The sequence below is a fragment of the Salvelinus namaycush genome, chromosome 11, assembly GCF_016432855.1.
Source record: "Salvelinus namaycush isolate Seneca chromosome 11, SaNama_1.0, whole genome shotgun sequence".
NCBI classification, from domain to species: Eukaryota; Metazoa; Chordata; class Actinopteri; order Salmoniformes; family Salmonidae; genus Salvelinus; species Salvelinus namaycush.
Window position 1 is genome coordinate 13,524,455 of NC_052317.1, and position 14,936 is coordinate 13,539,390.

At 43.0% G+C, this 14,936-nt stretch overlaps 1 protein-coding gene across 1 annotated transcript; it reads left to right on the forward strand.

Annotated features, from left to right (window-relative positions):
* Nucleotides 1-8,154: 8,154 nt before the first annotated feature.
* Nucleotides 8,155-12,227, forward strand: LOC120055841 (cytochrome P450 7A1-like). The gene is made up of 6 exons (XM_039003851.1): nucleotides 8,155-8,406; nucleotides 9,169-9,409; nucleotides 9,530-10,134; nucleotides 10,803-10,933; nucleotides 11,060-11,238; nucleotides 11,344-12,227. Exons 1-6 carry the CDS (start codon nucleotides 8,324-8,326, stop codon nucleotides 11,641-11,643), a joined length of 1,539 nt encoding a protein of 512 aa, XP_038859779.1. The 5' UTR covers nucleotides 8,155-8,323; the 3' UTR covers nucleotides 11,644-12,227.
* Nucleotides 12,228-14,936: the final 2,709 nt, after the last annotated feature.

Consider the following 14,936-nt stretch of genomic DNA (forward strand, 5'->3'; position numbering starts at 1 on the left):
CATTGAATGTTCCTGAGTTGCCTAGTTACAGTTTTTATTCAAATCGGCTTGAAAGTCTATGGCAAGACTTGATAATGGCTGTCTAGCAATGATCAACAATCAACTTGACAGAGCTTGACGAGTTCAAAAATAATAATGAGAAAATATCGTACAATCCAGGTGTGCAAAGTTATCTTGTTGGGGCGAGTGACCCTTTGATCTTACAATGGCTAGCCTCAAGACCCAAGTTTTTTCTTGTGCTTTATTTATTTAATTGAACGCCCACGCCCATTATGAATGGGGCCCTCTCTGATGAACAACACCTCTCTCTGAACGACCAACCAGTGGAGGTGGTTGAGTGTTTTTAAATACCTAGGGACACAAATTGATAACAGGCTTTTTACAGAGAATGCAGTGTATTTTTTTTTTAAAGCAAGCCAACGCCTGTTCTTAATCAGGAAATTAAAGGGGTTTGGGGTCAGCCAGCATGTTCTGGAGAGGGTTACAGCAGCATGGTGGAGAGCATCCTCACGTTCAATATGACAGTCTGGTAATCTGAGCGTGAGGAGCAAAAGCAAACTGGCCAGAATAGTAAACACAGCCAGCAAAGTAATTGGTCGACCACAGGCACATTTGAGCATTCTGTTCCACAAGGCAACCAAAAAGAAGGCACTGGCTGTCGTTGGCGACCCCTCCCACCCTCTACACCATCAGTTTGAGAGGCTTCCGTCTGGCCTTCGCTTCAGAATGGCCAAGAAGAACGTGTTCAAACATTCATTTGTTTCTTGTGCTGCTGGACTACTAAATGCAAAGTACATTTTATCGGTATATTTACTTATCTTTCTAGTGCAGTTGGGACATTGGTCATTTGTGAGTGAATGTATTAATGTCCTCTATGTTGTTAGTATGCAACATGATGGACTGACTGGTTTAAATGTGTATGATGTGAGAATGTATGTGTATGTGATTCTTGTAATGGAAGGTGACACCAAAGAAAAATGTCCATCCTGGATGGACAATAAGGTTTTATTCTATTCTGTTCTATTCTATGCTATTTGCCCCATGACTCCTGCGTGCTTTGTTGACTATAAACGCGATTGTTTACACGACCGTGGGACAGACAATGTTTGTTCCCACACTCACGACTCTAACTCTCTATTGGTTACATGGACTCTTGGCCTCCCATCCTATTCTAATAACCTCTCGCCGGCTTTGTATTCATGTTACCTGATGAAATTTCTGTACAATATGATCTTGTTACCTTCTGATTCACATTCAAATGCCATAAAAAATCTACACCGCAGAGTTCTCCCTGTCCTCTGCTGTGCCCTGATTGTATTACTGCTGATGATATCTGGAAATGTGCATGTACACCCTGGCCCATCTACTGTTGCTAGCCCCAATTCTGACTTGTGCTCTGATATCTGCTTCACTGATTTCTGCTTTCGTAAAAGCCTGGGTTTTCTGCACGTTAATAAATCAAATGTTATTTATCACACGTGCCGAATACAACCGGTGTAGTAGACCAAACAGTGAAATGCTTACTTTGAAGCCCTTAACCAACAATGGAGTTTTAAGAAAAAGGGGCAAATAGTTCAGGTAGCCATTTGATAAGCTGTTCAGGAGTCTTATGGCTTGGGGGTAGAAGCTGTTAAGAAACCTTTTGGACCTAGACTTTGCGCTCCGGTACCACTTGCCGTGCGGTAGCAGAGAAATCAGTCCTTCCTCTGACACCGCCTGGTATACAGGTCCTGGATGGTAGGAACCTTGGCCCCAGTGATGTACTGGGCTGTACGCAATACCCGCTGGAGTGCCTTGTGGTCAGAGGCTGAGCAGTTGCCATACAAGTCGTTGATGCAACCAGTCAGGATGCTCTCAATGGTGCAACTGTAGAACTTTTTGAGGATCTGTGGACCCATGACAAATCTTTTTTGTCTCCTGAGGGGAAATAGGCATTGTTGTGCCCTCTTCACGACTGTCTTGGTGTGTTTGGACCATGATAGTTCATTGGTGATGTGGACACCTAAGAATTTGAAGCTCTCAACCTGCTCCACTACAGCCCCGTGGATGAGAATGCGGGCTTGCTCGGTCCTCCTTTTCCTGTAGTCCACAATCATCTCCTTTGTCTTGATCATGTTGAGGGAGAGGTTGTCTCTGACCTCCTCCCTATAGGTTGTCTCATTGTTGTCGGTGATCAGGCTTACCACTGTTGTGTCATCAGCAAACTTAATGATGGTGTTGGAGTTGTGCCTAGCCATGCAGTCATGGGTGAACAGGGAGTACAGGAGGGGACTAAGCATACACTCCTGAGGTGCCCCTGTGTTGAGGATCAGCGTGGCAGATGTGTTGTTACCTACCCTTACCACCTGGGGGGGGGGGGGGGGGGGGGGGGGGCCGTCAGGAAGTCCAGGATCTAGTTGCAGAGGGAGGTGTTTAGTCCCAGAGTCCTTAGCTTAGTGATGAGATTTGAGGGCACTATGGTGTTGAACACTGAGCTGTAGTCAATGATCATGTCATGTGTACTCCCTCTCCAACGCTCGAGGTCACCAGGCTGTTCATTATTACACACACCTGTAACCATCATTACACGTACCAACGCCTCATCAGACTCACCTGGACTCCATCACCTGCCTGTGTACCTTCCCTATATATGTCACTCCCATTGGTTCTTTCCCTAGGCATTATTGTTTCTGTTCCAGTTACAGTCCACTGTTCCAGTATGCAAATTGGAGTGGGCCTAGGGATTCTGGGATAATGGTGTTGATGTGAGCCATGACCAGCCTTTCAAAGCACTTCATGGCTGCAGACGTGAGCACTACGGGTTGGTAGTCATTTAGACAGGTTACCTTAGTTTTCTTAGGCACAGGGACTATGGTTTTCTGCTTAAAACATGTTGGTATTACAGAAAGGAGGGACAGGTTGAAAATGTCAGTGAAGATACTTTCCAGTTGGTCAGTGCATGCTCTGAGTTCACGTCCTGGTAATCAATCTGGCCCTGCGGTCTTGTGAATTATGACCTGTTTAAAGGTCTTACTCACATCGGCTGCGGAGAGCATATTCATACAGTTGTCCGGAACAGCTGATGCTCTCTTGCATGCTTCAGTGTTGCTTGACTCGAAGCGAGCATAGAAGGGATTTAGTTCATCTGGTAGGCTCGTGTCACTGGGCAGCTTGCGGCTGTGCTTCCCTTTGTAGTCCGTAATAGTTTGCAAGCCCTGCCACATCCGACGAGCGTCGGTGCCAGTGTAGTACGATTCAATCTTAGTCCTGTATTGACGCTTTGCCTGTTTGATGGTTCGTCGGAGGGCATAGGTGTATTTCTTTAAGCGTCCGGATTAGAGTCCAGCTCCTTGAATGCAGCAGCTCTACCCTTTAGCTCAGTGCGGATGTTGCCTGTAATCCATGGCTTCTGGTTGGGGTATGTACATACAGTCACTGTGGGGAGGACCTCATCGATGCACTTATTGATGAAGCCAGTGACTGATGTGGTGTACTCCTCAATGCTATCGGAAGAATCCCGGAACATATTCCAGTCTGTGCTAGCAAAACAGTCCTGTAGCTTAGCATCTGCGTCATCTGACCACTTCCGTATTGAGCGAGTGACTGGTATTTCCTGTTTTAGTTTTTGCTTGTAAGCAGGAATCAGGAGGATAGAGTTATGGTCAGATTTGTCAAATGGAGGGTGAGGGAGAGCTTTGTACATGTCTCTGTGTGTAGAGTGTAGGTGGTCTAGAGATTGTTTTTCTCTGGTTGCACATGTAACATGCTGGTAGAAATGAGGTAAAACGGATGTACATTTCCCTGCATTAAAGTCCCCGGCTACTAGAAGAAAAATATAGATGAAAACTCTCTTGGTAAATATTGTGGTCTACAGCTTGTCATGAGATACTCTACCTCAGGCTAGCGAAACCTTGAGACTCCTTAATGTTAGATTTCGTGCACCAGCTGTTATTTACAAATAGACACAGACCGCCACCCCTTGTCTTACCGGAGGCAGCTGTTCTATCTTGCCGATGGACCAAAAACCCAGCCAGCTGTATGTTATCCATGTCGTCATTCAGCCACGTCGTTAAGAAAGAGTGTTTTGAACACTGATATTAACCTTTCTGTTATAACCTTTTTCGGCAAGACAGATCTTCCAAAGGTGGTGGAGTAGCAATCTTTACCAAGCAACAGCTTCAGTGCTCGGTTGTCTCCACCAAGTCTGTTCCCAAACAATTCGATTTGCTGGTTTTAAGCATTAAACTGTTGCTAGGTGTTATCATCCACCATCAGCACCGGCCTGCACCTTACCTGCCCTAAGCTCTCTCCTGGCCCCTTACACTAAGTCTGAATTTGTCCTGCTAGGTGACATAAACTGGGACATACTTAAACCTCCTGACCAAGTCCTAAAGCAATGAGACTTCCTGAATATTTCTCAGATTATTAACAATCCCACAAGGTATGACTCCAAGCACCCAGAAATGGCTACTATCCTTGATGTTATCCTCACAAATAATCCTGATCGGTATCAGTCTGGTGTTTTCTGTAATGACCTTAGTGATCACTGTTTTACAGCCTGTGTTTGTAATGGCTGTTCAGTGAAACGACCTGTCCTGAATTGTCATAGACGCTTGCTAAAAAACTTTAATGAGCAAGCCTTCCTTCATGACCTGGCCTCTGTAAATTGGTATAGAATCAGCTTGATCCTCTCTGTCGAAGACGCTTGGATCTTCTTTTTTGATATTTTCAGTGGTATTGTTAACAAACACGCCCTAAACACGTCCCCATAAAGAAAATAAGAATTTAAACCAGGTTCAGCACCTGGTTCGATCGTGATCTGGCAGAGTTACTCCACCTCAAGAATTCCATTTGGAGAAAGGCTCGGCACACGCATACTCAGGCTGACTGGCTCTAGTTCAGGCTACTGAGAAATAAGTGCACTCAGGCTATCCGGAAGGCCAAAGTTAGTTACTTTAAGGAGCAGTTCTCTCTCAGTGGGTCTAACCCCAAGAAGTTCTGGAAACGGTTAAAGACCTGGAGAGTAAATCCTCCTCCTCACAGCTGCCCATGCCCCTTAATGTTGATGATGTGGTTGTTACTGACAAGGAGCACATGGCTGAGCTCTTTAAGTCAGGATTCCTATTTGACTCAGCCATGCCTCCTTGCCCGTCCAACATTTCCTCCTCTCTTACCCCTAACACGACTAGCCCCAATGCGCCTCCCTCTTTTTCCCCTGCCCGCTACAAAGTTTCCCCCTGCAGGTTATCACTGAGTCCGAGGTGCTAAAGGAGCTCGGACTCTCTTTATGTAGTGTTGCGGTGTCTCTCTTGTCGTGATGTGTGTTTTGTCCTATGTTTGTATTTTATTTTTAATCCCAGCCCCCGTCCCCATAGGAGGCCTTTTGCCTTTTGGTAGGCCGTCATTGTAAATAATTTGTTCTTAACTTACTTGCCTAGTTAAATAAAGCTCTTAGAGACTCACATCTGTAATCGCTGCCAAAGGTGATTCTAACACATCGATTTAGGGGATTGGATGCTTATCTATTCAAGATACACTATTAGTGTTTTATTTTTCATTCGTCTTTTAAAAAATATATAATTTTTCTTCCACTTTGAGTATTTTGTGTTGATCCATTTTAACCCGAAATTGTAACACAACAAAGCGTGGAAAAGGTAAAGGGGTGTAGATACATTCTGAAGGCACTCTAGTTGCCTGACAGAGTAGTGTATAAATACCTTCTGTCACAAATTGTGACACCAACCTAACACATTAACAGGATTCACAACCACCAACATATCCATTCTCAAAAATGGTAGACTCAGTCGGGGTCTCAACTTACTGTTGAGAGTAAGAATAGTAAAATACACAACATTTTGCTTAGGGTCTCCCAAAAGGCTAGGGCTGGCTCTGACTGCATATGTGGGTACACAGACCTGGAAGCCACTGCGAGTTCAGATTTGTTGTGGCCCCCACCCCCATCAAAGTTGCCAATCCCTGCATTAGGTGATAGCTCAAATTAAGGAATGATTGACCTTCCTGACTGTTAACTGAATGATATGAGAGCCGTCAGCCACAGGTTGCCACAACCATGGTACGGGAGTAACCTTTTATCCAGGAGTGAACTGTGTGGAGGCGGATGGATTTAGGTTACTACAGTCTAAACTCAAAGGGCAGGCGGGCAGGAAAGTGGTGATGCAATCCCACCACATCACTGGACAGAAGGGGCTTTTGGTTGATGACTCACATTTGTAGTAAATCTGAAGCTTTGTAATGTACTGAGTTAGTGAAAGAAAGAAGGAAAGAAAGAAAGAAGGAAAGAAAGAAAGAAAGAAAGAAAGAAAGAAAGAAAGAAAGAAAGAAAGAAAGAAAGAAAGAAAGAAAGAAAGAAAGAAAGAAAGAAAGAAAGAAAGAAAGAAAGAAAGAAAGAAAGAAAGAAAGAAAGAAAGAAAGAAAGAGGGGTTTGGTATGGTTTTGTACACACACAAGTGCAGAATTTTGTAGAATTTTTCATGGATTCATCTGATCAACTGATTTGAGTGTCTTTTTTTGTACATCTATTAGGGAATGTTTTAAAAGTTTCACATTGTGAAGTTTACAATAAAAATTTAGCAAAACTCCTTTCCATCTGAGACTGCAAGGGACATAATACAAACAATGAACAATACTTTAACCTTGAAACTATCAGTTGGCATGATGCCAGGGATAAGGACAAAACCTGTGTCAGCAAGTCTTTTCAAACTGTCGGTGAGGTGAAATACATGTCATCTCTTTCGTGAACAGCTAACTTAATGTTGAAACACACACACACACACACCATCACAGGTATTGCAGTGTTCCATCAGGTGGACAAGTCCCATCCTGTTCACATCTTCACTGGCTCATTCCAACTTTTCCTCTTTAATCAATCTCATGATTTCATCTTGAACTGTCTGCTGTGTGTGCATAGGGACTGCATTTGGTGAGATGGGAAGAAAATAAATATAGTCCTTCGTTGGTAGGTAGTCAGGCAGACATGAATGAACATAAATGAATATCTTAGTTACTTATTTTTATCAGAGCATCATCATGTGGTTTGGAGAATATAGGGGAAATTAATCTTTGTAACAATGTATGAGGAAAGATGCAATAATCCTCTTACTTAGATCCTGAAAATCCACACACTCTGAGGTCAAATTGTCACACTTTTGAATATGAATTAATCTTGAGATTGAAACCCTATTTTAAGAGCAGTGTCACTCAGTGCCAGCACTACATAGTCTTTACTGATGAAATTACACGTATTGTTCAACCACAAAGATCCTGACATGACAGGTTACCTATTGTTCAAGCATGTGTGTCTGACTCACAGCTACTGCGTGTCCAAAACAACCATGTAGAGAGGCTCTTTCCAAAAAGCTTACATCATCTGAACATAACATACTGTTGAGACATTGGAGGCTCTTTCACTTCTCTCTAATTATATACTAGGTTCCACATATCTGACTAATCTCCTAAGCTGTAGATACAAGAGCTGCTGTTCTCTATAAAAGGCTGGAAATGCACTAGAGGGTAATAATAATGTACTGCATGTAACTGTTCTGTACTGAGGGTTCATGAGGTATGGGGAAACAGTTATTGTTCAAGATAATTACCTCTTGAGTGCAAAAATATGAATTGTTTTGATATTTATGTTCTAAGAGTAGCTGAAAAATAATAATTTGCCTCCTCCACCTAGTTACTGGTCTTAACAGGTCAAAACAAGCACACACACACACACACACACACACACACACACACACACACACACACACACACACACACACACACACACACACACACACACACACACACACACACACACACACACACACACACACACACACACACACACACACACACAAACACACAGTGCGAGAGAGACACACAAAAAGCATCAAAGACCTTGAAATATATTTGCCCACCCAGCGGTGCTATCAGGTACAGTCTGCTGTCCTTCAGGTGGAGTTGTCCATGGACTACAGTCAAGGCCATTGTACAACTCACACACACACCTCCATTGATTTCCTAGAGACATCTAGTGTAATAGGTAACACTGGCAAACATGTAACAGGAGGGTGGTGTCTTGGCTGCACTTGCCAATCAGTCATCCCCACTGCTCTTTCGCTTCATGTCCCTCCCCATGGCTTGTGTGGAGCACCATATAAAAAACCTGAATCAGAGCTTAGGATGCCACGAGCACAGTTTCCAGAACCTCCACTGTCATCTAGCTGAGTTCTCTCTGCCAGGGAGTTAACACTAAACCTGACCATTTGCCCTCTCTAGCACCAGGCACCTTTTGGTCTATTCTCCACACAGGTATTTGCCACTAGCATCTTAAGCAACCATGATCATCACTGTCTCTTTGATTTGGGTTGTGGTGATCAGCTTTTGCTGCTGTCTGTGGCTTGCTCTGGGGATCCGTAAGAGGTAAGCAGAGACCCACGCATTTTATAGTAAAATGTCCCTACATGCAAAATGTTAAATGGAATTCAATGTTTGATGGTCAACAATCTAATGAAGAACTCAGCATAACATTGTGGAATAGAACACGTGGCTGATAATGTGAAGGCTTGGGTGTGGTATTCCTTTTAAATTGTACAACAAAATATTTACAGCTAACCCTTTTATTGTTTTCTTTCGTTGATGTTATATGGTTTTATTTGTGTCACCTGTATTGCTCTTAAAATATAAATGAGTTCCATGTTGCAAAAGGTTATTCATTTTTATGGAGACTTTAGTGATGTCTACTTGCCAAAAAAGCCAGCGGTAATTTCGTGACATGCAGTTCTTTATTATGTTGTACAAACCTGATAGTTATGTATAAGTGGTATTGTTATTCTGAGATTGCTGCAGTGGCATTGGGTTTTGTTCTGCTGGATGTGACTTACAACTTTCCAAAGTTTTGTAATTTGAGTACATCTTTTTTGCACATCACTAGAGTTATTCTGACATTACCTTGTTGTTGTTTGCTTTGGGTTTATAAGAAAACATTTAAATTGGGTTCAGATACAAGTATGGATTCATTGGACATCTTTAAGTGTCCTTTGGATGTTGCTTAACTCACGTATTTTATACATCTCATGTCTAAACATCACCTTTGTGTTTCCTATGTTCAAGTATTTCCGATGGCTTGCTTGGGCATTGCTTTATCATTGTTATGATGCTAAATGATTGTTGTTGCTCTTCAAGAAAACCAGGTGAACCACCAGTGGAAAATGGTTTGATCCCATACCTCGGCTGTGCCGTCCAGTTTGGAGCCAACCCCCTGGAATTTCTCCGGAGCCGACAGAATAAATATGGGCACATCTTCACTTGCAAGATTGCTGGCAAGTACTTTCACTTCCTGTGCGACCCTTTCTCCTACCACGCCGTCATCCGCCAAGGGAGGCATCTGGACTGGAAGAAGTTTCACTTCTCTACCTCGGTCAAGGTAAAGACATGCCTAACTATGAATTGTTGTTCAACTAAATGATGATGAGTTAATCTATCCATATCTGTCAATACAGGCTTTCAAGAGTATTAAATTAAACCTCTCTTTGTCTCCACCCAGGCTTTCGGCCATGACAGCATGGACCCCAGACACGGTTACACCACAGAGAACCTCCACCAGACCTTCATGAAGACCTTGCAGGGTGAAGCCCTCCCTTCGCTCATCGAGACCATGATGGAGAACCTGCAGTCGGTCATGCTGCAGTCAGACACCCTCAGCCCGAGCAAGGATCGCTGGGACGTGGATGGCATTTTCGCCTTCTGCTACAAGGTCATGTTCGAGTCGAGCTACCTGACACTCTTCGGCAAGGATCTGGGTAACGACAAGAATGCTGCGCGCCAGGAGGCCCAGAAGGCTTTGGTCCTCAACACTCTGGAGAACTTCAAGGAGTTCGATAAGATCTTCCCGGCGTTGGTGGCTGGGTTGCCCATCCATGTGTTCAAGAGTGCCCACTCTGCAAGGGAGAACCTGGCTAAGACCATGCTGGCTGAGAACTTGAGCAAACGCGAGAATGTATCGGACCTGATCTCACTGCGCATGCTGCTGAATGACACCCTGTCGACCTTCAATGACCTGAGCAAGGCCCGCACCCACGTGGCTCTGCTGTGGGCCTCGCAGGCCAACACGCTCCCCACTGCCTTCTGGAGCCTGCTCCACATGATTAGGTATGTACAGATGTCAGATCTTAATTTGAGCCAGCTTGCTACAGCAGGAAAAGTGTCCTGCAGCAACAGGACATTTTAAATATTATGTGGATTATAATACATGGACATTTCTATAGGGGTTGATACATTTTTCGTTAGGGCAAAACAAGTCTGAAATGTCAATCCTTTTTAAAACTCAAATACAATACAAGTTTGCATTTCCTGCATTGCAGGAAATTCTCAGCAACAAAATAGTGATCAAATTAAGATCCTACATCTGTACAGCAGGGCTTAGTCTCATTCCCATCCTTAGTGTATCCACCATAGACTTGTGTCAGAAGTCTGGGTAAGTTTGGCCAAGCGAGACTGTCCGAGTCTCAAACAGCTGAACATAGATGCTGTGCTCATTAGGGTGGAAATAAGGGCTGATTAATGTATTTTGTAACAGTCCTGTACAGTAAATTGGCATTCTCATCTACTGACTGCGACTTAGTGCTAGCTCACAGTAACTCCTGCGATAACAGAGGTGTCAAGAACCACTCATTGGAGAAACATAGCATTTCCTTTATGTCATAGAGCTGCAGAGAACAGCCTTGTCCAAAGTGCATGTTGGGAATATTGTGATACATGATCTGTATAGTCAGAACTTGATGGTTTGACTTACCCTCCATCTTGTCTTGCCTCTTCAGGAGTCCAGAGGCTATGAAAGCAGCCAATGAGGAGGTGAAGAATATTCTGGAGAGTTCAGGTCAGCGTGTCAACCCTAACAAACCACAACTCACTCTCTCCCGGCAGGACCTGGACAACATGCCTGTAATAGGTAAGGGGAAGCTGCAATATACCAAAACTGATTTAGTAGATATTTTTACAAAATCATGTTTGACACCAAAGTCAAGCTGTCCAGTGAATATGGTATTATAAAGAACCATGTCTTCTTGCCCTGCAGACAGCATCATCAAGGAGGCCATGCGTCTGTCGAGCGCATCAATGAACATCCGAGTGGCCAAAGAGGATTTCCTGCTTCACCTTGATAACCAGGAGTCGTACCGCATCCGCAAAGATGACGTCATCGCCCTCTACCCCCAGATGCTCCACTTTGATCCCAAGATTTACGAGGATCCCTTGGTGAGTGATGCTCAGTGTCTTTCCTTTAAAGATGAAAGGCCATATAACTAGGGTTAGGAGTGTGTCCGTCGTTCCTCTAAATCCCCTCTCTCTGTCAATCCACAGACCTACAAATACGACAGATATCTTGATGACAACGGCCAGGAGAAGACAACGTTCTACAGGGAGGGACGCAAGCTGCGGTACTACTACATGCCTTTCGGCTCAGGGGTGACCAAGTGCCCCGGGCGCTTCTTCGCCGTGCATGAGATCAAGCAGTTCCTGGTGCTGGTTCTGTCCTACTTCAACATGGAGCTCCTAGACTCAGCCGTTAAAGTGCCTCCTCTCGACCAATCACGTGCAGGTCTGGGGATCCTGCAGCCCACCTATGACGTTGACTTTCGATACAAACTGAAAACTCAGTAAGACGGACTCCACTGATCTACTTTCTTAACAATGTAAATTGTACATATTGTATATTTAAGAATTGAAGCCACAATGATGTACATAGGCTGCAATGTATTGTTATAATGTCTTTTTGAAGTTGATACGCAAAACAAATCCACCGAGTGGTTTGTGATCGCCTCAGAATTGTAGCACTGGCGAAAAGCCCATTTTAGGAGGAGGCCCGTTTCGAAAGTGACATTGGTAGAACTCCATATAAGTTTTATCAGTCATATTTACTGCATCTTCCAGTTAATCATCATAACTGTATCCTTATTGTCGACCTCCATCTTTAAACTGTGAAATCATTCAACATTTCAGTGGTAATTCTGTTTGCGACCCTAACTATCACCAGTTAGTTGGTAAATGCCACTATTTACTGTGATGTTGAATGGCTAGAGTAATGTACATTGTAGTTCCATTGAAAGATTCCCTCTGCTAGGGTGAAATACATTTTGGTCATCTGTATTAATGTTTACTTTGATATACTGTACAAAACAAGTATTAAAATGCATGCAATGTTTACTTTGATAATACTTTATAAAACTAGTCTAAAATCAATACATTTCTATAACGGTGTATTGTGTCATTCATTTGTTCATTCAGTCATTAGTTTGATCACTACTCACACAAACATACACAAAGACAAGCCACACTCTCATGGTGTTAGGTAATTCAATAAACCTCAGATAAGGTATCTCTCTCTCTTCTACATTGGAAGGTAATGTGGTACACCAGGTGCTGGTGTCCCATCTCAGGTCCATAAGGGCTTTGTGGTTAGTACTATTTGGGTTTTAATTAGAAGACTAGCCTTGAAATTAATAATTTAGAAGATATCAAGACTATGACAAGATTCAGTAAGTAGACCTATAGAACAATTGGTCAGCTCCTAATGCCCTGCGGTAACTTGTCCAGTCATCATTAGATCATAAAACATTGATCGTTGCATAGATACAGTCAGGTCCATAATTATTGGCACCCTTGATAAAGATGAGCAAAAAATACTGTATGAAATGAGCTATATTGTATGTAAGAAACGGGAAATTCTATTATTTTATACAGAGAAAGAAGTAATACAATAAATCCAGTGACATGTATTAATGGGTGCCAAAGGAAGCCAGGCTTCCCCAAAAAAGTGACCAAGAGAAAAATCGAAAAACATATAAAAAATGTATTTCGTCTCTATGTGTTTCATAAATGTCCTTCAATTCGCAAGAGGCCGAATGTATCTCACCGGAGAAAGTATCCGAATGAGCAAAACAGCGCCCCTCTGTCTCTGTATGTGTAGGCCATCTATCTAATGTTGCCTGGTCAAAAAGAGCGTGACATTGTTGCCGCCCATAGTATTTAATACAAGGGAAGCCAGTGAGCATTTGGCCTCCCTTGATAAAAAAAAGTATAATATAATAGCCAATCAGTGTTGAGCTAAACTGAGTGAGCTGTGAATGGTCCTGGCGCACCAACAAAAAGTGTCAAGGGAAGCCAGTTTGGATTTGGCTTCACTCCTATTACATCGCATTGAGAGAAATACGTCATTGACAGAAACAACTTGTTGCATCTCATTGTGTTGTCGTCCTCCGGTGGCTAGGTAGCTAGCTAAAATTGGCACTCTCCTAAATTAGCAATGGATGGAGATAGGGATTTGGACTTGTGGCTTTACTTAATTCTCCGTACTGGCCAATGATTATAAAGGGGATTCTGATCCATCCGTAAATTCTTACATTGTGCCCCTGGACTGAGAGGATGGAACTTCAATATGTAGCTAGATGTAGAAGGCCAATGTTAACTAGCTAACGTTTCCCATGAAAGGAAGTTAGGCTAGCGAGGAAGTACATTAGCCACGTAGCCTAGGACATAAAATAAAAAATTGTGTACGGTATAACAGAGTCATAGACCGTTTCATCAACATGAAAGAGAGGAGGATGGCATTGGCATTTCTCTACAAGTAGGGGGAGTCAACATGTTTTTTCAACTTGCATGCACGCAAACACACACAAAAATCAGAACCATGGACATCATACTCAGCTTACGTTGATTGGACTAAATTGTTTTTGGTATCTTTTAGATGTCACTGTATTAGACTAAGCATAGGTGATTTGATTATTTTGATATGTTGAAATTGAAATGATGCTGGAATAGTAGAGGCAGCTATTGTTTTCTTTGCAACTTGCAGTAACTCTCCATAGTTCTAAATCAAAAGTTGTTTAGTAGTCCGAAAATGTCGAAAACATTAACTTCCTTGACCATACTGTAGGTCATGTAACTAACTGTTTGTTACATGCAATATGCTTTGTGGGCTTCACCGGACAGAGGTTGCTCTCCGGTTTTGTGATGAAACAAAGGTGTGGTTTAATTTATTCTGCCACTGTGTCATTGTATTGTCTCGGCCTTAGGCATATGCACTGACTGTACAAAACATTAAGGACACCTGCTCTTTCCATGACAGACTGACCAGGTGAAAGCTATGATCCCTTATTGATGTCACTTGTTGGCAATTTTTGGGGAAAGCCTGGCGTCCCTCGGCATCCATGAATACACACCACTGGAGGATAACAGCTGAGCCTTGTTTGATGAGATTGGAGAACATTCCGGGAGGGTGTTTAGACCATTCCTCCATGAAGAATCCTACCAGATCCATGATGTCCTTTGTCTGCTTTAATGGACTGCCCTCTTCAATTGGTGTGCATGGCCAAAGAGCTCTATTTTCATGTTTCTGACCATAGTACCGCCTGGAGTTTGATAAACGCCATTGGCACTTGGGTTGGAACAGGTGCTATGGTCAGATAACATGAAAATAGAGCTCTTTGGCCACACAACCAGTGGTGGGTTTGGCATTGAAAACAGAAGCATATGCATAAAAGTACGTCATACCTACGGTAAAATATGGTGGTGGATCTTTGACGTTATGGGGCTATTTAACTTGCACTTGTCATGGGGCCCTTGTTAAGGTCAACGGCATCATGAACTTTACCAAGTACCAGAACATTTTAGCCAAAAACCTGGTTGTCTTCAAGGAAGACAATAACCCCAAGCACTAATCAAAATCCACAAAGAAATTGTTATTTGACCACAAAATCAACATTTTGCAATGGCCATCTCAGTCTCCGGACTTGAACCCCCTTGAAAGCCTGTGGTTTGAATTGAAGAGGACAGTCCATAAGAGCAGACAAAGGATATCAAGGATCTGGAAGGATTCTGTATGGAGAAATTATCTAAGATCCCTCCCAATGTGTTCTCCAATCTCATTTACGTTTTTAGAAAAAGGCAGTGTCGTT

Coding starts and splice junctions, on each gene's coding strand:
- LOC120055841 (XM_039003851.1), top strand. CDS start 8,324: ATGATCATCACTGTCTCTTTGATTTGGGTTGTGGTGATCAGCTTTTGC. Junction 9,410..9,529: donor ACTTCTCTACCTCGGTCAAG/GTAAAGACATGC, acceptor GTCTCCACCCAG/GCTTTCGGCCATGACAGCAT. Junction 11,239..11,343: donor AGATTTACGAGGATCCCTTG/GTGAGTGATGCT, acceptor GTCAATCCACAG/ACCTACAAATACGACAGATA.